Raw genomic sequence first — 24,252 nt, 5'->3', positions numbered from 1 at the left:
TTCCTTCACAGCAGATAAAGACCTGAACGGATAAAGACCCGAACGGTCCCATTCAGTCTTCCCAACGATACATGCTCCATAAATTAATCATTTAATTTAAATGGTCCTTTTTTCTTAGCTATTTCTGGGCCAGAAACTCCAGAGTCTCCATCAAAGTTCACTCTAGCCCATCTTAACCATCGCAGCCATCAAAATCCTCCCCAGCCCGTCCTCAACTGGATTTTATTTTATTCTGTATTCCTGTCCTGATCATGTCTAACATAGGGCTCCTTTTACAAAGCCATGCTAGGGCCTTAATGCATGGAATAGCGTGTGCTAGATTGCCGCACTCGCTAGCTGCTACTGCCTCCTTTTGAGCAGGCAGTAGATTTCCGGCTAGCGTATGCCATGCATGTGATAAAACCGCTAGCGCAGCTTTGTAAAAGGACCCCATAGCCTTTGTTTTTGGCTGCTGTACAGTGAGCACATTTCAACATATTGTAGACCTTTGTCCTCCACTGCCAACTCCAGACTATCTGATCCATCTTGATCCATGGTAGACCTGGAGCATGCTCCATCTCTGGCCCTATTCAAACCCAAGTTTAAAAGTCCACCTTTTCGGGCTGCTCTTATCCCCTTATGCACCTTCTCAATACCCGTTGCTTTAATCATTCCCATAATAAATGAAACTCTCTAATCCTTTATTTTTCTTGAATAGGGAACGTCTCACGTGTATACAGTGCAGTCTAGTAACACCATAGAACTAAGATTTTTCACTCTTTCAGAAAATAAAAAGGTCAGGAGGCACTCAATTAATTTACATGGAAATGCATTAAAACCAAATAGGAAATATTTTTTCACTCAGGGAATGTGGTAACAGCAGTTAGTGAAGCTGAGTTAAAAAAAAAATGTTTGGCTAAGTTCCTGGAAGAAAAGTTCAGTCTTCTATGGGGGAAGCCACTGCTTGCCCTGGATCAGTAGCATGGAATGTTGCTACTATTTGGGGTTTTGCCAGGTACTTGTGATCTGGTCACAGTTGGACACAGGATACTGGGCTACATGGACCATTGGTCTAACCCAGTATGGCCATTTTTATAATAGCCTTACTGGATCAGAACAATGGTCCATCTAGCCCAGTAGCCTATCCTCACGGTGGTCAATCCAGGTCACAAGTACCTGACAAAACCCCAAATAGTAGTAACCTTCCATGCTACTGATCTGTCTCAGATAGACATGGGGGAAGCCACTGCTTGCCCTGGGATCTCTAGCATGGAATCTTGCAACTCTTTGGGGATTCCACATGGAATGTTGCTACTATTTGGGGTTCTGGAATCATTACTCTTTGAGATTCTGGAATATTGCTTACTATTTCAGTTTCTGCCAAGTACTTGTGACCTGGATTGACCACTATGGAAACAGGATACTGGGCTCTATGGATCCAGGATGGTTAATCTTATGCTTTTATGTTCTATTTGGTTTCCTAGCCACTACTGCATTCTGAGCAGAGGGTTTCAACATATCAACATGTACATGCGGCTGGAGGGATCACAAAGCAGAACTAGATACTTGAAGTACCCATAAACACTCCCTAATTCTGCTTCTCACCACCTCCATCAATCATTGTTACCACAAGTCAAGTTGAGAAAGTACATCAAGCCCTTGAAAATTTCAACCTAGTTTGGGGCTCTCAAAGTTATGGGTGTAAAACAAGTGGACAGCTCAAGAAGGTAGAGAAGCCCGAGGGAAACAGCAGCAACAAAGCTGAAATGTAGTGGATCCATCTAGGAACCAAAGAAAAAGTGGAGTAAGATTTGTTGGAGGACCCAACCTGGCCTGGGTCTTGGGGGTCTTGGCGACAGCATTCTTAACATTTTGATCACAAAGAATCCAAATGCAAAGTAACAGGGAGAAGAGAATGCTGACCAACACACATATGGTTTTGGGTTCTCATCTGGGTCCACTACACTTCAACTTTGTCATTGCAGGAAGGAAGCAGTAACAACCCTAGATTTGAACCTGAAGGAATTTGCATTTTGCACAGCATAGCTGACTAGTTAAAAAACAAATAACTGATGGGAGAATTTACTACAGCCAACTTAATGATTTGTAGGGATAAAGCATATCATTTAAAAGGAAGGTTTCATTTGGGGGTGGGGAAAAAAAAAGAGGACGGATTGTGATATCCACGTGTTACTTCCTTTGGAAGTAAAGCCCAGATGGGCCTTTTCTCCCTTGAAAAGAGGAGACTGAGAGGGGACATGATCGAAACATTCAAGATAATGAAAGGAATAGACCAGTGGTCTCAAACTTGTGGCCCCCCGGCTGCTATTTTGTGGCCCACGGTCTAGTACCCAAACTCGCAATCTGGACAACTGCAACTGGGCAACCCAATTCTGCAATCTGGGCAATTGCCTGCTTCCGTCGCATGTGCCGGTACTTTTGCCTTCGCGTATCTGCCAGATATGGGATGGTAGGAGTCCCGGCATACGCGACGGCAGCAGGCAGTTGCAAGTCAGCTGACACCAGCGCGATCTCACACATTGGGCAGGCAGAGAAGCTCCGGGCGTCGGCATCAGCTGACTAGCAACTTCCTGCAGACGCATCATATGCCGGGACTCCTACCTTCGCTTATCCAGCAGATACACGAAGGCAGGAGCCCCGGCATACAATGCGGCTGCAGGAAATTGCTAGTCAGCAGAAGCCGACGTCGGAGCTTCTCTTCCTGCCCAGTGTGCATAAGGTACTGCTGGACAAGGGGAAGAAGGAAGGGAGAAGGGGTACTGCTGGACAAGGGGAGCAGGGAAAGGAGAAGGGGTACTGCTGGACAATGGGGACAGGGGGGAAGGGAGAAGGGATACTGCTGGACAATGGGAACAGGGAAGGGAGAAGGGGTACTACTGGACGGGGGTAGGGGTACTGCTGAACAAGGGAGAGGTAAAAGGAAGGGATTCCATTGCTTTCAGTGGAAACAAAACCCAGATGTCTCAATCCATCCTTCTTTTTCTGGAGCCAAATGGTAACCCTAGGTGGGAGGAGGTGACAGGTAAACATAGAAAAATGAAGGCAGATAAAGACCATATGGCCTATCTAAACTAAACTAAACCTTAGGTTTGTATACCGCACCATCTCCATGGTCGTGGAGCTTGGCACGGTTTACAGGAATTGTAATGAGAAAGGAACTCCAAGGAAAGGGCTAGATGAAGATCGGAGGAAAGAGGAATGTTAAAGGGCTAGGATGTCAGATGAGGAGGGAGTGTTAGATTTTTGATTCTATGCCTTAGCCTTCTTAAATGCAGATACTTTTCATCTCCACCACCTCCACAAGGAGGCCGTTCCATGAAAAAGCATCTTCTGAATCTGTCCCCTTTAATCATCATCCTATATCCCCCCTTTCCAGAGTTTCTTTTCAACTGAGACTCGTCTCGTGCACATTTATATCACATAGGTATTTAAAAATCTCTATCATAAATTCCCCTCTCCCATCTTTCCACCTAAGTATACATATGAAGGTCTTGAAGATTGTTCCCATATGCCTTATGACGAAGACCATGCACCATTTTAGTAGCCTTCCTCTGGACCGACTCCATCCTCTTTACATCTTTTTGAAGGTAGGGTCTCCAGAATTGTACACAATATTCTAAATGAGGGCATCATTGCACCCTTTTTCCTAATGGCCATGTTAAAACAATATTTCATGATATTGGTTTTGTATTCTTGTATTGTTGAATTTTCAATAAAAATGATTTTTAAAAAATGGAAGGTTACATACTAGAAAAAACCCCCCTCCATACCAGAGTATCATTAAAACCCATCCCTATAGATCAGGGGTGTCAAAGTCCCTCCTCAAGGGCCACAATCCAGTCAGGTTTTCAGGATTTCCCCAATGAATATGCATGAGATCTATTAGCATACAACGAAAGCAGTGCATGCAAATAGATCTCATGCATATTCATTGGGGAAATCCTGAAAACCCGACTGGATTGCGGCCCTCGAGAAGGGACTTTGACACCCCTGCTATCGATGATGATTGAGAGAGACATGGACCATTTTTGTTCCCTAAAACACTGAAGAAAATAGAACACGCATACCAAAATTTTGGCACCACAGAAGTAAATTTTGCAGATAATACAAATAATTTAATTGGCAAAGAAATAAAGAAACTGATTCTTTGAATTCATTCCATAATGTGGTGTTTTTGCAAAGTTTATTCATTTATTTTGCAGAAATCTGAGCCACTTTCAGGAGGTACCATGCATGCGTTTATCATGGGATGCCTTTTGTACTTCATTTTATGAGGGTTTCCATTCACAGCATACACAAAAGGAGACACCAGCTATTTACACTATTTCCATACAAGGCCATGAGCTTGTGCTGTTTGCATGGAGCAAAATGCAACCGAGTTCAGACAGCAAAACACATTAGACTAAGGGGCATCACATTTCGTTAAAATGAACCTGAAAAATTATTCTATTGCTTGTTATACTCCATAACTTTGACCTGTTGAAAGAAGCCTTCCACTTAGTTAATATATACAGATATAAATACACACCATCTAAAGAACATGGAACGTTGTGAGAACTGAAATAACGCCTTGGTGGCGGCTGAGTGGCCACATCCTCTCGCCAGCAATCAGACGTGCAGCCTCAAACCAGGGCCATGGCTAATCAGACATGATACAGCTCCCCTGAATGACCCTGGTCAATTCCAGGCCTTCATGCACTGGATGAGAGAACAAGCAAGCCAAAACATCTCGCGTAGAGCCTTTGGGTGTCAGAACTCACTTCATTTTGGTAAAAGAAGAAAATTCCGAACCTACACAACTTTTCCCAGTTGGCTTCTTTGCCGCCTCGTCGTGTGCACAGATGAGGAGAATTACACCCAACGATGCTGAACACGTACATTTTCTCATTCTTCTAAAATATTCTTGCATTTCATTTGAGTGCAAGCTTATCAGGGTTCCCTAAGACACAATCAGTATCAAATATAAAAAAAATGTTACCTCCTGGACAAAAGTACAGAACAGCAGAGAAATCACCTGCTAGGAGTTGATGCTCACAGTAAATCATTATGATACATCATGATCCGAGAAGTAAGCAATTAAACAGAGACCAGCTCTTGAACCAAATCTTATTAACCACTGAACACACACACACACACACACATCTAAACGCATTCTATTACACAGTTTACCTGTCTGGTTGTACAGCGCTGCTGCAGGACCCGTTCACTCTTTCAGCACCCAGTGGCTAAGGGTGACCAAAGGCTGGATGCCTGTATCTTCCAGGTTGCGATTATATTGATGAAGCATTAAACTGTCAGTAATTGCATTTGCAACTTTCTACCTGACCTTAAAGTGTTTTTATTGGAAAGGCAATTAAATAAAAGACAAAAAAAGAAATACTGACATTGCAGAAGCCAATTGGACGCCCAAGTGAAGTAGTGTCTTTTCAAAGAAATTGTTATTTTTGAGTGCTTAGTCTATTCTTGGTGCTTTAAAAACTAGCTTGTGGGAACACCTGGCCACTTAACCATCTGGACTTTCTTCAAAAGGATATTTCCCCAGATACAATACGAACACTTTCAAAGCCTGGCAGCTTAGTGGCAGCGCTGCCCTGTGATGGGTGGGCCTGGGACAGGCAGAGATGCGGCTTCTGTGCGAGAGGAGAGGGATGGTGAAGTGCGCACGGGTACTCAGCAGGATGCCAAGTTCCAGGCTTCACTTACCTCGCTCAGTTTTAGGATCCCATTGGAACAAGGAAGGCTCACAACACCCGAAATCCAACACTGGAAAGAGAACAAGAGGGACTACCAGTCCGAAAGAAAGGGCGCTGTAAACATTTCTCAAGGCTCAATAAGGTTTATGGAGAAAAGATCCTTAAAAGTGTGATTTCTAATTCTCTCTTCGGCAGCCTCGCTCCTCTCCACAGCTCTGCCTGTCCTGTCCCTTTCCTCTAAAAGTGTGTAAAGTTTTCCCTCCCTTGTCCAGAACATTTAATAAAAAACGAAAATAAAAAAACCTTTAAAAAGAGAACATTTCCTCTTGGTTCGGCACTACAGCTTTTAAGATCATTTGACAGAGGAGAGTATGGCTGGTGTTTGAAGTGCCAATGAATAGACTTTGCTAAGGTCATCAGATAAAAATATCCCATTAACGTTTAAGACTGTTTTGCTGGTGATGAGCTAAATCAAAGCCGTTCCTCCCTCCCCCAAAAAGAATACCAAATGTCGCCTCGTCAAATTCTTTTAGGTCAGTGAATTGGCCAAACAGAATTTCTCTAATCAGCAGAGGATCATTTTAAGATCAGATTTGTCAGGTAATTTCCACTAAAGCTGAACTGCCAAATACAAATAATGAACATTATAATTTGTACAAATAATGGGCACGGAGCTTTAACAAGAAATAAAAGAAGCAACGTGAAATCAAAGATCAAGTGTTTATGTCAGTAGGATTTAGCACAATTATTCGAATTTAAAATCGCTATTTGCCGAATTGAATTGCATATAATATTCATTCAATTCCCCCCGTTACAGAGAGAAACCGTTTTGAGAACCAGCTTCACCGTAGGGTCTCACAAAGTGGTCACACCTTTTATTGCAAAAAACTGCTTTAGGAAGAGGGACTCACTCACTGGCAATTGAGCCCTTAAAAGCATACGGTACGTTGGTTTATATTTCAAATGTCAGACATGGGACTTTCAAGGACACCCAGACACTGCGGAGCTCCATTTCGTTTGTCAGCTACTTTCTACACTGTCTTCCTGCTGGCTGTAAGGAGGAGCGTTCAGATCCTGCTCCGAGTGATTTGAGCAAATCATTTCAGCTCACTTTGCCCAACTGAAGCCGGGTAACTTTCTTTCTTCTTCACCTCGGAAGGTGTTGCACAGATCAAGCCAGCCAGACTCTGCACCTCAGCCGTACTTCTTAAAGACTTCGGCTTAGAACACGTTAAGATGCACTTCGGAGGAACTGCTAAGATTCTTCCTAGGGTAGGTGGGTAAAAGCTACAGCCAGGATGTGCAATTGGTACAGTCCCAGTTCATTAAATGGCTTCATAGACATTTTAAAACAAAAACAGGCTGCCACCTGGGCCTCCCTTTCCATTTACTGCCAGCCATAACATTTAAGCAAAAACACAAACATTTTACTGGGAGAAGCTGCGTAACATTCATGGCAGACTCTTAATAAGACATGTGGCACAGGTCTGGCGTGATGCCAGTGCCCAATTGCAGGCACAGTCACCAGTACAGATGGCACACTGCCACCCATCTAGCAAGAAACATGATTTTGGCAACATGTCTCAGGCTGGTTTTCACAGTTTGACCAACTTTAACAACAAAGATGCCACGCCAAAAGGGTTCTGCTTACTTCTTAGGAACAGGGTTTCGATCCGATAAAACCCGGACACGTGGCCTCCACCCCAATCCTCTTCTCCTCTTTCCTCCAGCTCAAGGCCGCGTCTGGAGGCCTCCGAGCACACGCAGATGTGATGCAATGATGTCGTCACACCCGCGCGTGCTCGGAGGCTCTCCAGACGTGGCCCCGAGCTTGAAAACTGCTGCTTTTCAAGAATCCATCAGTCCTCACATGTCTGGGTAAATCTGGACATCTGGAAGCCAAAGAAATGAAATTGCATGTAAGCAGTACCTGGACCTCAGCGTGTGAAAGTTCTTCTGGAAGGCAGAAATCCCCCTTACGATTGGTAGCAGAAGGCAATTGGAAATGATCTTCAGCAGCACATGAGCAGAAAACCTCAAATCTTGCCCATTATATTATTGTTACAGGAAAGGAAACACCTACCCTGAAGCTGCCAGAATTTCCCCAGAACTGAAGATTCTTCTCTTGGCGAATAATTGACATTAAAAAAAAAGAAAGCAGTAAGTAGGCTACAGTGTACCTGCCTCAAACCAGTCTAAAAACATCTTGGAGAATCATTCGGCTGCTCCAACCCAATAGCTGCAATTTCACCCAAGGACTGAGCTTTTTAATTCAATTTAGAGCAATGAAATGAATCAAAACCAGCTTTCAATTCAGGAAAGTAACAGCAAGGGTTTCAAGTGGCAGGAGATTGCGGGTTTCCCCATTCTCGACCAAATGTTTTCTTGACTAACCCTCCCTTCAAAACCCAAGAACTGTAGTATGCAACTTAAGCCGAAAACTGCTTTCCAACCATTAGCGTCTAGAACCCCTTATCTGTCAAACACCAGGTACCTTCACACTCCCTCCCTGCGTTGTACCTCGCTTTCCACACATAGCTTCCATACTTCCTAGCAGTCCTTCAAGCCCCTGACGAAAGCTCTCACTTACTAGTGTTTGCTCAACATAAGATACGCAAAAGGAACTGGAAAGGTTCTCAAATGCTTGCTGATGAAAAAGCAGCAGTCCTCCTGCCTGTATGTTTTGGCGACACTTCGCCGTGCACACCTGCAACTCGACACCCACAACCTGCCGCTGGTCAGCGTGGAAGCACAAGTATGAACCTTCGAATGCAGACACCCCTCACCCCCCAACACGCACACAAAAGAATGAAGTGATGCAGAGACCCGTCTTCTTGGACGCATGCTTTGAAGAGCTCCCGCGGCGACTGGGCGTGTCCATAGGCAGACTAGCTTAGGATAAGATATCTATTATGGTGGCACAGATGAACGCAGCTTTACCATGAACTTGCGATAGCAAGAAATGAGTTTTCTGGCCCGTGTCTGGCAGGCAGACCGATTCCCAGGTTTCCAAGATATCCAGGGAAGCACTGAGCCTCCAAGCACACAGTAGATTCAAGTGTAGCGTGGCATCTCGCACTGCTCGCAACGGTTCATTAGGGGGTGATTCAGGAAGGTGCAGCTATCGCAGTTCCACGCAGCCCCTTCAAAGTCCTCCTCCCTCTGCTCTACTCCAGCTCTTTGTTTGGAGCTCGGCTGGTGATCTGTGGCAGACAAGAAAAATTATATTCTTTTGAGAATCTGGAATAATAAAGCAAACTGATATGATGCATAATATGCATTAGATTCAATAAATGGCACCCCTAAAAAAAAAAAAAGCACTCCGAGCTGGACAGCTTTTACAGAACATGGATCTCTCAAATTCTATTATACCGCGTGCATCTTTAGTGAACACCCCATGGCTACACCCCCTTTTCAGATGCAAGCTACAAAATTTTATAGAATGTTGCTTAGCAAGTCGCAAAAAGAAACCCAATTACTGCTACTTGGAAGGCGTGGCCTAGTGGTTAGAGCTAAACCCTTAGCACCCTAAGGTTGTGGGTTCAAATCCTGCACTGCTTCTTATGACTCTGGGCAATCACTCAAATTCTCCATTGCCCCAGGTACGTTAGATAGATTGTGAGCCCTGCGGGACTGATAGGGAAAATGCTTGAGTACTCGATTGTAAACCGCCTAGATATCTTTGATAGGCAGTATATAAATCCCCAAATTAATGCTATCGGCACATTAATTAAATTGCACACACAAACTGGAGAAATTCCAAAGTTTGCACGTCCAATTTTAGGCACCATATATAGAATTTAGGAATATATGACTTATTTTATGAGGGTCATTTCATAAATAATGCACACTATTTTTTAAAATTTATGTTTTTTTCTTCTTCAAGTATTTCTTTTTAATCCTTCAATATAGTCTCCCTGCTTTGCAATGACCAAGTCCCAATGTCCGGGAAGCTTCATTATTCTATCCAAGACACTGTTTTAGTTTAGTTGCCAAATGGCTTGGGTACTGGTGGAAGAAAGCTTTTCCAGAGATGCAAAACGATGTCCACACATAGGTTGTTTCAACTTTGGAACAAGGTTGAAGTCTGGGGGACTCATGTCTGCACTATAGGGAGCATGAGGTAACACCTCCCAGCCGTATTCAATGACGAGTGGAGAGCGCCATCTTCTCCATGGCCAAAAAAATTTCGACGAGCTCAATCAAGTCAAACAAATGATAATTTTTGCTTATGATCATGAAGGCATCATCATCACAGACAAAGTTCCATGTGGAAGAAGTGTCATAGCAGTGTATTATCGTGATTTTTTTTAAAAAATGCACAAAACCTGACCTCAGTTGCTCTTGGCTGGGCCACTCATTCTTCATGACAACGCTCGCCCGCACATAGGGAATGTCATCATTGAAAAACTACGCGAATACGGCTGGGAGGTGTTACCTCATGCTCCCTACAGTCCAGACATGAGTCCACCAGACTTCGACCTTTTTCCAAAGTTGAAACAACCTATGCGTGGACATCTTTTTACATCTCTGGAAGAGCTTTCTTCCGCTGGTACCCGAGCCATTCGGCAACTGAACTAAAATGGTGTCTTGGATGGAATAATGAAGCTTCCCGAACGTTGGGACTCTGTCATTGCAAAGCAGGGAGACTATATTGAAGGATTGTAAAGAAATACTTGAAAAAACAAATAAATAAATAAAACATGTAAATTTTTTAAAATAGTGTGCATTATTTATGAAATGACCCTCGTATCTTAGCTTTTAGGGAAACCTCATCTAATCAACTGGAAAAAGACCATGTTGATGACTGCCACATTCTCTCTGATGCTTGATTTCACTCTCTTCATTAGGTTCTTACTATGCCCAAAATGGAAGCTCCTTGTCTTTCTCCAAATCACAAAGCTACTCCTTGTTCACCCTGGGATCTTTTTCAAACCTTTAACTCTCTTCTCCTGTTTAATCTTTAGATGGAGAGGAATCTCATAGCTCAGAAATGGCTCAACGATATTCAGGCTGCAAAGTATTAAGGCGTTTCCTTGAGAAATTTAAATATAAAAACAGGAACAACTCTGTAGGCAGATGCCATCGTTTTAAAAGATAGCTGAATGCCTTCTACTTTATTACTATTACACAGGCGAACAACAACAAAAAAAATCTTGGTGCCTTGTTTTTTTTTTTTACCTGTTCCTGGGGATATTTAGGGCGCTAATTCAGAAAATTGCACTGGATAGACCACATCAGCTCTAGTTTCTTAGATATGGTTGAATTTATTAATTTTTTTTACCGCTATTTAAAAAGATCTCTTCTGCAGAATCGGGATGTCATAAAAAGTTTTCTTTTTTGAATGGGACATTTATGTATTTAAATTACTAAAAAAAAAAAAGTAGGCAAATGTTCCATTCAATTAATGAATTAAACCATATCTAAGAAACTAGAGCTGATGTCTATCCAATGCAATTTTCTGAATCAGCCCCAAATAACCCCAGGAAGAGGTTAAAAACCCAAGGCACCAAAGAAAATGTATTTATTTATTTTTTTGTTGGCCTGTGTTATCTGCAGAGTCACTTAGATCGCTTTCGAGAAAACCTTGGTGACTTAAACGAAGAGCAAAGTGAAAGATTGCACCAAGACATAAAACCAATGGAAGCCAGATACCAAGGAAGATGGGATGCACACATGATGGAATCCTTACAAAAGGAGCTTCTTGTGCGTCAAATGACTGGAAAGTTTGCATCATAAACTTGTGCTTTTGGTATGAAATGAAATGTACACTTTTCTTTTAATTTTTAATACGTTTCCTTCATGCTTAAAATATAGTAATTTAAACCCTACATTATAATACCCTGATTTTTTAATGGGCGAGCAGAGTGAAGAGTGGTATATGGCACATGTTCTGTATCTGACAGGAGAGAACTGGTGCCATTTTTGGAATCAGCAGGTCAAATATACCCAGAAACAGGTCTAACATTTGAGGCACCAAAATGAGTGTTGGCCACTGTTATCTTTTTTTTAGCTAGCTGGGATGCTGTTCTGGCAACTAAAGCTAAAAATCACAAAAAAAACACTCAGTACAAGTCATGCATTGGTGTAGAGCATCCTTTTTGTTCTTCACATGCTCTTTACATAACCAAGGGAATTTAATTATTTTACTTTTTTTAATCCTTCTCTCTATAAAATCGGATGTGTGTGTATATGTATGTTTCTAAAAAGTGGAACTAGTTTGATATAGGCTTATTAATGATTGAATGTTGAGCATAACTTATAGATAAGGTGCAGTTATCTGGATTATATGTATGTTCCAGCATAACTCTAAAAGTATGGAAAGATTTCAACCAAACTTGATATACATATCACTAACTATCTGGGAAAAAATACTGTGGGGTGGGAAGGGGGTGACATGTTTTATATAGAGATTTTATATATATAGATGGAGCTGCTTTGACCAATTGTGTGAAGCTTTGGGAATGATGTCACACAGTCATTCAATAGTATATAAGGAAGCATAGCTGTGCTGTGGAAGATTGGGATACATAAATATCCAGGCAACGTCGGGTGATCAGCTAGTTCCACATAAAAAACAGAGACTGGAGAGGAGCGTATGTGGTTGGAGGAGATTGGAGAAGAGCGAGACCTGCCGATTCCATTGAATAGAACTTTGCCGTTGTCACTGAGGGCCATGGAGGCTGTTTACATTCTTGCCTGTCTCTGTATTATAATCTCCAATCTATTCCGAACATGGTGCCATGATACGAACAGAGTCAGAAGTGATGGAACTTATTTATGCCAGTTCTTGACAGAGGCCTATTTCGATATGGATTGTTTAAACTTCTAGGTAGTGTTTTTAGAAGTCTAAATCAGGATGCTCAAAATCTGGTACACTGGTTCCCGAACCTGTACTGGTGGACTCCAGATTTGCATGCGTCGCCTGGTAATCTCTCTCATGTATACTTATTGTGGAGATCCTGAAAACCCAACTGTCTGAAGCATTAATTCTCCTTCAAGATCACACTGATCCTAGAGTCTTCCTCCTACAGCTACTATGAGGTTATTAACTTGCTGTTCTGCTTTTTATTTGTTTCCTTGCAGGTCACAGAATTGCAGAGAGCCAGTACTTACAATTTAGAAAGAAACTGAAGATCTAGATGTTCATACAAGCTAGTTAGCTGCTTGACTCTCTTAAATAGAGCTACTAAGTTTTAACTGTATAATGGGCTTTTTTCTGTATTTTTAAAAATAACTTACTGTATATTCCGCGGATTACAAATTATTCAGATACTCAAGCATTTTTCCCTACCTGTCCCAGTGGGCTCCCAACTCTATCTAATGTACCTGGGGAAAGAGGGATTAAGTGACGTGCCCAGGGTCACAAGGAGCAGTGCAAGATTCGAACCCACAACCTCAGGGTGCCGAGACTGTAGCTCTAATCACTGCACCAAACACTCCCACATACTCCTTGTATTCTGTAGTACTTTTTTGGTGAGAAGTTACCGTAATTGCTGGTGTATAAGACGCACCCCCCTTTTAAAAACAGTTTTTAAGAAAAAAAATACTTATGCACATGTACAGTGCCCCATCCCCTGTCAGGCTCTGCACCCAGCCCCCTCCCTGCCAGACACTACTCAAAGCCCCCTTCCCTCCCAGGCTTGACACCCTGCCCCCCCTCCCTGACCTACCTCCTCTGCTGTTGGAATCCCTGGTGGTCCAGAGGTGCAGCTGGCAGGAGCGAGCTTTCCATACTCCTGCCCCGCTGCTAACCCGGTTGGTTGGTGGCTGTCGCAAGATCGGGTTTCTTCAGCTGCTGAGCGGCACTGAGCAGCTTCCTGACTGGCTTCCGTGAATTGAGCCAGTCAGGAAGCCGCTAAGCGCCGAGCAGGAACGCAAAGTGCGCTCCTGCTCGGTGCCACTCAGCAGCTGAAGAAACCCAATCTCGTGGCAGCCACCAACCAACCGGGTTAGTAGCGCGGAAAGCTCGCTTCTGCCCTCTGGACCACCAGGGATTCCAGCGGCAGAGGATGTAGGACGGACAGGGCGCAGAGCTCTTAATTTAGATTATCGGCGTATTAGACGCACCCCTTATTTTAAGTTTATTTTGAGGGTAAGAAAGTGCGTCCTATACGCCGGCAAATATGGTAATTATGATGATCAGCATTACAATAAAACAAATTCTGTAAGAGTTTGCAGCCTATGTGCCCAGCAATTGCAGAAGCCAGTGAGGTAATCGTCACTTTGGATCGATTTTTAAAAATATGATTGAATAGGAATGCATATGAAGGATAAACAGACTCCTGGGTTGAAACCTTGATGACCTAGGGCAAGCCCAATAAATAATAATAACGGTTTACAACAAGAAGAGCTGGACAATCAGCAAAAAGAAATTACAAAGATGTCATCGAGTACAATTGGAGAAGGGCGGTTACAAGTAGAGTGGGAGTAAGTCAAGTGATAAGCATAGAGTAGAGGCAACGAGTAGGTGTAGGAAGCGTTCATGGTAAGGCATTAAGAGTTCTGGGTTACAAATCGATTGAAGAGGTTTGTTTTAACTAGTTTTCTAAAGTTAAGATAGGATGAGGTGAGCTTAAGAGACCTTTGTGCCCCGTTTCAGGAGGGGAATGAGCGTCCATGTCGAAAAGGATGGATTGTCCAGGTTTACCCTTCCTCATGCCAGTTCTCCTTGTGACACTTTTGTGGCTGAAACACTAACAGACAAAAAAACTCTCTAAATCAATAAACTGTTTTGTATTGTAGGATGTTATTAGGCAGAAGCTCTTAAAGCTCTGAATATGAGCTGGGCAAGATTCTGAGCAAACCGCCGATTATACTTCCAAAGAGTGGGTATTAAAGCTAATTTATTTAATTATTTATACTCGGCATAGCCTACAATTCTATGCGGATACTCAAGTATTTTTCCCTATCTGTCCAGGTGGGTTCACACTCTTATCTAATGTACAAGGAGCGATGCGGGATTTGAACCCACCACCCTAGGGTGCTGGGGCTGTAGCTCTAACCACTGTACCACACACTCCTCACTCCTAATCGCTGAGGGTTTCCTTACATAAATTTATATTTTTCATTTTATCATGGAAATTAGTGCTAAAGTGCTACAACAGAATTGACTTAGAGAGATTTTGGTCTATTAGTGTTTCCTCATTCTCTCTAACCACACTTAGGGACAGATTCGGTTAACTGGGTGCCTAAAAAGACAGGGGCCCGAAGCCAGGCACCTATTTCATGCCAATCACACCTAGGCCCTCTTTTATTAAGGTGCGCTAACAGATTAGTGCGTACTAAACGCTAACGTATGCATATTAGTCTATGGACGCGTTAACGTTTAGCGTGCACTAATCGGTTAATGCACCTTAGTAAAAGAGGGGGTTGGTGGCCACGGTTTTTAAAGCTTACATTATAGGTGCCTAAATACTTCAGAGAACTGCACCCAAGTCCTTCGCCGCCCCTAAACACGCCTGCTTTGGAGTTAGACGCTTATCACCCAATCCTTTTATTTCTTTCAATTTTGAGCTCATTAAAGCTCAGAATCGAAGCCAATAGACTAATTAAGTTAGGCCCTTAACTCAGCCATCTATTGAGCACTATCTTATTGTCATCCAGCAAGAGCAACTGGCAAAGGGTAGAAATGCAGGAAGAAAAGCCAAGCAGACCAAATCAAAAAAGCAATCACAATCTGAAATCACGTCTGAGGGCTGAAGACTGACCTTTCTTACATGGCTTTGGTGGCACAAAAGGACCAGATGGCAAATTGTCATAGAAGTTGCTCATGGCTTTTGGATCAAAGTTTTCGATTCCTAAAACAAAACAAAACCAAAAAAAATTTACCATTGCAGCGATGCATTTACAAAAAAAGACAACTCACTAGTCACATGAGCAGAGCCTTAAGCCCTACGAGAGTAGAGTGGGTTGGACTTCTGTCTGCAGAAAACATCTCTTACAAGTAAGTACTTTCTATAGTGTTACCGGTGTTAAGGAAATGACTTTGCTTTTTGGCTGAAGACCAGTTGGTTCAAACAAACTTCACCACGAGCCACCAATGGGCAAAATTCTGTCAAGGAAAATCTTTTGTACCAAAGCTGGAGTTTTAGCACCTAAACACCCTCTCTATTTCTCTCTGCTGGGCTGGCAAGTAGAAGCACCAGACGGACCTTGGAGCAAGAGGGAGATCATAGTTGCCTCAGGCAGCTGATGGCTCTGCTCCATTCTCTCCTGTGATCTCCCTTCCACTCCACAGACATGCACCAGTGCCTGGGGCGGGGAGAACAGAGAGGACTTTTACATGTAGGTAATCCCTCTTTCATCTTCTGGGTGCTTATGCTGGCATCAAAGAGCCCTGTTTTCTTATTAATTTCTGAAGAAAACGTCCCTGCTTCACAGCACAGTGGCAAACTTTTCCTCTGTCTTTTAATCAAGGTCTGAACATTACACTCATGAGACTCTACCAGCGTCAGTAGGAGCTGCAGAAGCTCTTGAAGCCATCTAGAGAGTTCTCATAATTCACCTGACTTCATAAGTATATAAAATGTTCATGGTGATTTGCAGAGAATGGTTATCTCCTTGCTAACAATCCAGGGCAAGCAGTGGGATGTTGCTACTCTTTGGGTTTTGGCCAGGTACGAGTGACCTGGAATGGCCACCGTGAGAATAGGCTACTGGGCTTGATGGACCGTTCGTCTGACCCAGTGAGGCTAGTCTTATTTTCTTAACAGCATTTAAGTGAGCTAAATATAATTAGAAAGTATTGGCATGTAGTTGGTATCCATCCTCAATTGAGCCAGATACCCAGTGTGGGTTCTAGACCTCAGCTCTGAGAGTCTCTATCTTCTCGCAGCCAGAGATGCCCCAGGGTGACCAGGCTCCTCTGCAGCACCAAAAGCCTCTGACCGGATAATAAAACTCCCCTAAAATAATAAAGATTAAACTCGTGCAGAACAGACAGACTCCCTACTCCTTGTTTGTACAGAGTAAGATTGAGGGGGTGGAGTTCATTCAAGAGGGGGTGGAGCTCATTCAAGAGGGATCACTTGTACCTCTTTCCTGGCATTTTCAAAGAATGGGCTTTGTTAGGACCATGCAAAAACTCAAACTATCTTTCCCTTCTCCTAAGGAATCGTTTCCACTGGCAAACTAGGGAAATCCTATCTTTTCAAACTAACAGAAATATGGAACGATATCCCTTTAAGGTTCATTTCAACTTTTCCGTAAAAAAACTTGGCTATTTCCTAAACTATAAAATTATATCCCCTTTTTATATTCTCTTTCTTTTTAATTAATGTAAACCCAAGTCGAGCTTTATTACACAGAGAAGACCCAGTCTATAAATCTAAGTTTTAGTTTAGTGAAGCATGAAAACAAAGCAGTAGGTTCTCTACAACTCTCACGTTTAATGAAGGGTTAATGTGCTGCTCAAGATTACCAAAAAGAGGGGGCCGATAACGAGTCTCTTACCTGAAGAATATTAAATCTATCAAGTATCTAATTCTACATTTTTATTATGGAAAACCATAGAAAAATTGTTCACACTATTCCAAAACCAGCCGGTGACAGATCATCAGAGGACTCGGGAATTTAGCCTTCAAAATGTCTTCTTCTCTTACTCCTCTAAAAGGTTTTGAAAAGTCGTTTCCTTACCTCGCGACTGAAGGAGGTCAACTTCTTTCAGGGTACAGTCAATGTTTATCTGCAGCTGTCTGTTCAAGCATCTCAATCTGGTCATTTCCTCTGGCTAATAAAAAATATTTCCAAGAGCAAAGAGGGAAAAAGCCAGTTAGTTTCATTTATTAGGTCTATCAGAGTATAACTGGAACAGCTGGCAAATTTAAGGTACCCTGAAATGACTCTGGATTCTCCCCATTTAAGCACCTGGCAAGAATATCAAAATGGCCACTGTATCCTTGAGTTTGGGTAACTTAGGACAAGTGATCTAGGGTGACCCAGATAAGGTAAATTAGTTACATGAGGTGGACGAACAAACCAGTTCCAGAACATAGAGGACGTGGAGTACATAAGAACATAAGAAGTTGCCTCCACTGAGGCAGACCAGAGGTCCATCTCGCCCAGCGGTCCGCTCCCGCAGCGGCCCATTGCCTGAGCAGTGGTCCCTGACTAGCTCTATAACCTATCTCTACTCCTGTTCCTGTAACTTACCTCTACTCCTATCCCTACAACCCATCTCTACACCTATCTATACCCCTCAATCCCTTTGTCCTCTAGGAACCTATCCAAACCTTCTTTGAAGCCCTGTACAGTGCTCCTGTCTACCACAGCCTCTGGAAGCACATTCCATGTATCCACCACCCTCTGGGTGAAAAAGAACTTCCTAGCGTTTGTTCTAAACCTGTAGGAACATCTGTCGAATCAGTGGTATTTTGTCACTAGGACCTGTATAGTTTCCACCCCAGCACTGCCTCAGGACACATTGGGCGTATGACTTGCCATTTTCCACTGGGTTCCATTATGCAAATCTGTTAAAAACTGACTTAAACCTCAGGCAAATGGCAGAAGGTAGGGAGACCATGGGAACTTGTGAGGTTGCAGCCGCAACTCAGGACAGCCGTTCTTTTTAGCGGGCTCTGTATGGGACAGGAGCGTAGGAGGATCGCTCTTGCCCTGTTCACCTCTGGACCACCAGGGCATGCAAGGTTGGTCTTTGTAGAGTCCGGGAGGCACAAGGGGTGGTGCAGAGCTGGCCGGTATGGGAGGGGTCGCTCCTGTCCTGGCATACCACTGGACCACCAGGGCTCAAGGCAGGCCTGGGGGAGGCCTGCAAAGGTACCAGGAGGGGGGGGGGGGCAGGGGAAATCTTGGTTTTTTTTTGACTATATGCAGTAAAAATGCACAGCATACATACAATTTTACTTAACAGATGCACTAGTACATCAGTGACATCTAGTGGCTAAAATCTGAGTGCCTGAAAAAGACCCAGCCTTTAGGTTGCAGTATGGGAACTTGATTGGGGGTTATTTCATGAGAACAACCCTGAAGCCCTATGGCTCCATAAGCCTAGTAAGCACAAAAGAAGCTTCCAGACCCACCCACCTCCCCCCAAAAACAAAATATTCTGCCATCACTCATCTTATTTGTTTGAACCTGTTGAAAGTCGCATAGCTCAGAGAAGTTTCTCATGCAGAACCATTTCTCTTTCAATGCAAAAACTGCCTAACTGTTCCTCGTTTGCCTGTAATCAAAAACCCAGGCCTCGCTACCACTTAAGTTCTCCAACTTTTCTTCTACACCTGACAAAGATGACACAGCAGCAAAAGCTTGTGGCTGGGTCTCTCTTTTCAACGGGTAGCAAACCGCTGCCCTTCAAGATCAATGGACGAGTGGCCATCTGAAAGGCGTAAGCAGCGCTGTACATTTTTAACGTACAATAGACAAACCCTGCTCAGAAGAGCTTACAATCTAATTTAGACAGGACATGTCAGGGTTGGGGAGATTACGGTAGAGAAAATGATACAGTGGGTTGACAGCAGCGAGTGGGAGTTAAGAGTTGAAAACAGAGTCAAAAAAAGTGGGATGGAGCACGACATATGGCCGAGATACAGCCATTACTCCTGGTCAGCATATAGAAGTCTAATCTTAATGACGCCTTCATACGAAATAAGTAACAACCAGTAAATTTCTCAGAATGAAAGACATCCAACACTACTACTACTATTAATTATTTCTATAGCGCTACCAGATGCATTAAGCTGCACAGAGTCACAAAGAGTAAGACAACAGTTTCTGCTCAAAAGAGCTTATAATCTAGACAGGGAAGATAGACAAGCAGGATGTCATGGATACAGTTAAGGGGAACGGTTAATCTGCTGGCTGGGTTGGAGGGCAGAGGAACAGGGTTAAGGATTGAAGGCTATATCAAAAAGGTGGGTTTTCAGTCTGCTTTTAAACAAGGGAAGGGAAGGGATAGGCATAGGGGGCAGCTAGATGAAAGGAACGAAGTCTGGAATTGGCAGTGGAGGAGATGAGGAGCGGAGTTCTCTGGGAGGTGTATAAGGAGAGAGAAGCAAGGAGAGATATTGAGGGGCAGCAGAATGAACCCACTTGTAGGTCAGCAATAAGATCTTGAACCATATGCGATGGCAGATAGGGAGCAAGTGAAGGATTTAAGGAGAGGGGCGACATGAGCGTAGCGAGGTTGGTGGACGATGAGTCGAACAGCAGAGTTTTGCACAGATTGCAAGGGGGAGAGGAGACACTGAAGGATACCAGTTAGAAGTAGGTTGCAGTAAATCTAAGCATGAGGTTACGAGAGCTTGAACAAGGGTCCGAGTAGTGTGCTCAGAGAGGAAGGAGCGAATTTTGGCGATACTGAAGAGAGAAGCGATAGGTCTTAGCAGCTTGTAGGAGATGCGTAGAAAATGAGAGGTCAGAATCGAAGACCACTCCAAGGTTGCGAGCAGAGGAGACTGGAACAATGACAGTATTATTTACAGAGATGGAGAAAGGAGGAGGAGCAGAGGGTTTAGGAGGAAAGAGTACATGGCCTTCTTACCGTTGGGTTTGATGTGGTACAGCTCACTCTCCTTAGACGTCTCTGCATTAGGTCATGCTCCATACCATTCACGTCCAACTTCAGAATTTCAAGCGCATCCTTCTCGAATGCCAATGCTTTTGCTAGACGTTCCATTCTTGCTCGCTGATGCAGCAGCAAGGCTACGACATTACGGGCAAATACGAATTGATAGAAAGAGCAAACGTGTTATTTATAAACACGACACTCTAGGGACCAGACAAATCAAACTAGGCTGTTTTGAACATAAAAACCACAGTTCTGTAAGATCTGAATGTGCATGACAAATTCAAAGAGTAATAAAGAATCCCATGCATACCTTAGAATGAACTTAATTAAGAAAAATACATTTGCTTCAGTGTCACATAGGCCTGAAAGTGTATTAGTTAATGAAATAAACCGTCAAAATCTAAAATCAGATACAAACAACACAAAAGCAATATAAATTACTTACTTGTAGCAGGTGTTCTCTGAGGACAGGAGAACGTGAATCCTCACACAAAGGGGCTCGATGGGAGAAACAGTACCCCAGCAACCTCTCTGGTCTATCTCACACACACGTGACCTATTCCGCCACCTGCTGTAGCCATGTGGGACTTAGTCCATTACTAGATAAAGAAATATAAACCTTTGGAAAGGTGGGAGAGTTGCAAGGATTCAAATCCTTGGAGACTGTCTGCTACAGCTAAATATTTGCTCCAAGGACAAGCCAGGATACTGAATGCTCACTCGTGAGACTCTCTAGCTACAAGCTGCCTTCGACAGAAAAAGGGGGAAGACCAAGAACAAGCAGCTTTGTGAAGGCAGACACCAATATTTTTGGTAGCAATGGGTCGGAGGGGGGAGGGAAGGATTCTGAACCCCTCATAAAACTTTTATACTGCCTAAACCACTCAAAAATTTTTACAGTTGAAAAGATAGATCATCGATACAACAGAATCATTTCATATACAATTCCAAACAGATAGCAAATGAGAAGGATCCTTCTAAATATTTAGCAAATTACCAAGTTCTAAACGTTTTATGAAATTTTGCCTTTTCCTTAAATGATCTATTGCATATTGCAAAGATTCTGGAGGACGGTCGAGCCAAACCTACCACTGCATCAAGAGCAACAGTGGAATGGGATTGTATGGTCTGACAACTAACTCAAAATACCCAATATTGCTAAATCCCAACTGATACAATTACATAATTTGCTCATAATTCGGTCCTAATAATGTTGTATACCTTATATTGTATGAACCTTGAACCTAATTAGGTTTGGTGCAACTCAGAAATATTGGATTAGATTAGCTCTGCAAATTTCCTCTTGTGATGGCTGATCTCAAGTGGGCTACCAACAGAACCTTAGCTCTGACATTATAAGCCATGATATGATCCTCAAGAGTCATCCAACCAGGGCATGTGAAGGAAATGCGGTCTGCCAACCAATTAGAAAGTGTGTACATTTGCTGATGGCAGGCCCCCATCCTCTTTGAATCCAAACAAACAAAAAGCTGGGTAGACTTTACGGCCTCTGCTCCACTCTAGACAGAAGGCCAAGGCTCTCTCATAGTCCAAAGTGTGCTATCACTTTTATTTAGGAAAACATGTTGGAAGGACTATTGACTGGTCAAGGTGGAACTTCTACGAAGGAACTTTGGACAACAGCATACATTCTGTTATTTGAAAAATAATTACTTGATCTTCCAGGTCGAGTACTTCAAGTAGCAGATATCTAGCAGCTCAAAAGGAGCTTTCATCAGCTGGATAAGGAATCTGTCGTGGTACCAGCTTTGATTCTTTTTGTGTGTGTTTGTCATCATTACTGACCAGTTGTTTTCTCTTTGTGGGCAACCTTTGGGCCCGGATTCTGCAAAGTGCGTCCTGATTTTAGGCAGCTGTAGGCGTCCTAAAGCTGTCTAATCAGCCAATTGGAATACACGTTAAAAAAAAAAAAAAATGCTTCCCAGGCAGGCTGCCTATATTGAAGGCGCCTCCAGGAGCCTAGGGAGGCCCGCAAGACCACCTAAACTCACCTAAGGGCCTTAGGTGAACCTAGGCGGCCCTATGCGTCTCCCTAATAGAGCGAGAGACGCTTACAAAGTAGGACAGCAAAATGTTGGCCTACATTATAAGTAGACGTGGCCACTATACTTATCACGGCAAGGGATCTCCTTGCCGTGATAAGTATAGTGGCCGCTTGTCCCCCACACCCCCCATGATCGCCGGCAGGAGGGTGCTCAACCCCTCCTGCCAGAGGAAGCTCCCCAACACCCCCGATCGCTGGCATACTGGGACAGACCGAAGGACCATCAAGCCCAGTATCCTGTTTCCAACAGTGGCCAACCAAGGTCCCAAGTAGAAAAACAGATTTTATGCTGCTTATTCTAGGAATAAGCACTTGATTCCCCCCAAGCAATCTGAAAAATGGCCTGGGAAATAAGCCAAATCTTTTTTAAACCCCGCTAAGCTGATTTCACCACATTCTCTGGCAATGAATTCCAGAGTTTAATTACACATTCTGTGAAGAAATATTTTCTACGGTCTGTTTTAAATCTACTACTTAATAGCTTAATCGCATGCCCCCTAGTCCTAGCATTTTGGAAAGAGTGAACATGTGTTTCAGATCTACCATTTCCACTCCACTCATTATTTTATAGACCTCTATCAGCGCTGTCTCTTCTCCAAGCTGAAGAACCCTAGCCGCTTTAATCTCTCCTCATAGGGAAGTAACCAATAACTGTAATAATTTTACTCCCTATAAATGTTTTCCCTTTTCCCCCTGAGATACAGTCATAGCATATGTATGTTGTGTGACATACTTGATCTGATCTTACTAAAAGTTGAGCCCCTTGCAACTTCAAATCATGTTCTCTAGCTCTACCATTTCCTTTTTTCTAAAAATGATTTATTACCGTGTTTCCCTGAAAATAAGCCCTAGCATGATTTTCAGGGTAGGTCTTAATATAAGCCCTACCCCTGAAAATAAGCCCTAATCGTAGGCAGTCGCACTTCCTCCCGCCCCACAGCCGAACTCCTGTTGACACTCCATCCTTCCCTCCCAACCAATCCCTGCTAACCGTGACCATAAATACCTTCCGGCAGAGAAGCGTCGGGCCAGCAACACTCAAAGGCTGCTTTGTGGCCTTCTCATTGGGGCCTTCTGTATACTGATGATGTCATTAGTACACAGAAGGCCCCAGCGAAAAAGCTGCGACGCTCCTCTGCAGGAAGGTATTTATGGTCACAATTGGTGGGGATCGGATGGGAGGGAAGGATGGAGGGTCAGCGGGGGTTCGACTGTGCGTTGGGTGCGGCGGCAGGTGCTGAAGGGTTCTGCTGTTCGAGGGATGGGAAGGAGGGAAGGATGGAAGCTGGGCAAGGGTTCTGCTGCACAGGGGGATGGGAGGGATAGAGGGAAGGCACAAGGAGATAGGTGAGAGGGGAGGGAAGATGCTGTACATGTGGGGGAGAGAAAGGAAAGAGGAAGAATTGGGGTGAAGGAGAGCAAGAGAGAGATGATAAGCCCTACCAGAAAATAAGACCTAGTGCCTTTTTTGGGCCCCAAATAAATATAAGACAATGTCTTATTTTCGGGGAAACACGGTATGTATATTATGTCTCCTTCTCCCTCCTTTCCTCTGTGGTTTACTTCTTCAGATCACCGTTTCTTATATGTCTTTGTATTTTTACATCCTTAGTGAGAGACAATCTCTTAAAACTGAACACAATACTCCAAGTGGGATCTAAGCAATTATTTGTACGGGGCACTGACAACTCCTTTCTTCTCTTGGTTGCCTCTCTCTATGTAGCCTAGCATTCTTCCAACTTTGGCCAGCACCTTGTCGAGGTGTTTAGCTGTCTTGAGATCCTCAGCCACTTTCCTCCACTGGCCTCCATTGGCGACATCATCCCATGTGTGAGGATTCACAGTCCTGCTAGACCTCAGAGAATTCAAAAGATCAATGTGCAACTAAAAAAAAACCGAACAGACCTTAATCCTCCATTATGAAGTACTAAGCCTTGTTAACATTAAAGTCACCTCTGCTCAAA

The 24,252-nt window shown here is 43.4% G+C and overlaps 1 protein-coding gene across 4 annotated transcripts in view; it reads right to left on the bottom strand.

Annotated features, from left to right (window-relative positions):
- Window positions 1-6,399: 6,399 nt before the first annotated feature.
- The window catches only part of TAB3 (TGF-beta activated kinase 1 (MAP3K7) binding protein 3), a 49,276-nt gene continuing 31,423 nt past the window's right edge, over window positions 6,400-24,252 (bottom strand). For all 4 annotated transcript variants that reach the window (XM_033949311.1, XM_033949310.1, XM_033949309.1 and 1 more), the window contains 4 exons: window positions 20,197-20,357; window positions 17,331-17,424; window positions 15,404-15,493; window positions 6,400-8,896 (listed from right to left, as the gene is read on the bottom strand). In XM_033949311.1, the coding sequence (XP_033805202.1) occupies window positions 8,748-8,896; window positions 15,404-15,493; window positions 17,331-17,424; window positions 20,197-20,357 (494 nt within the window). In that variant the 3' untranslated portion in view covers window positions 6,400-8,747. The remainder of the gene's footprint in view (window positions 8,897-15,403; window positions 15,494-17,330; window positions 17,425-20,196; window positions 20,358-24,252) is intronic.

This window comes from Geotrypetes seraphini, chromosome 6 (assembly GCF_902459505.1).
Source record: "Geotrypetes seraphini chromosome 6, aGeoSer1.1, whole genome shotgun sequence".
Taxonomy (NCBI): Eukaryota; Metazoa; Chordata; class Amphibia; order Gymnophiona; family Dermophiidae; genus Geotrypetes; species Geotrypetes seraphini.
This window is presented reverse-complemented; position numbering and strand designations above follow the sequence as displayed.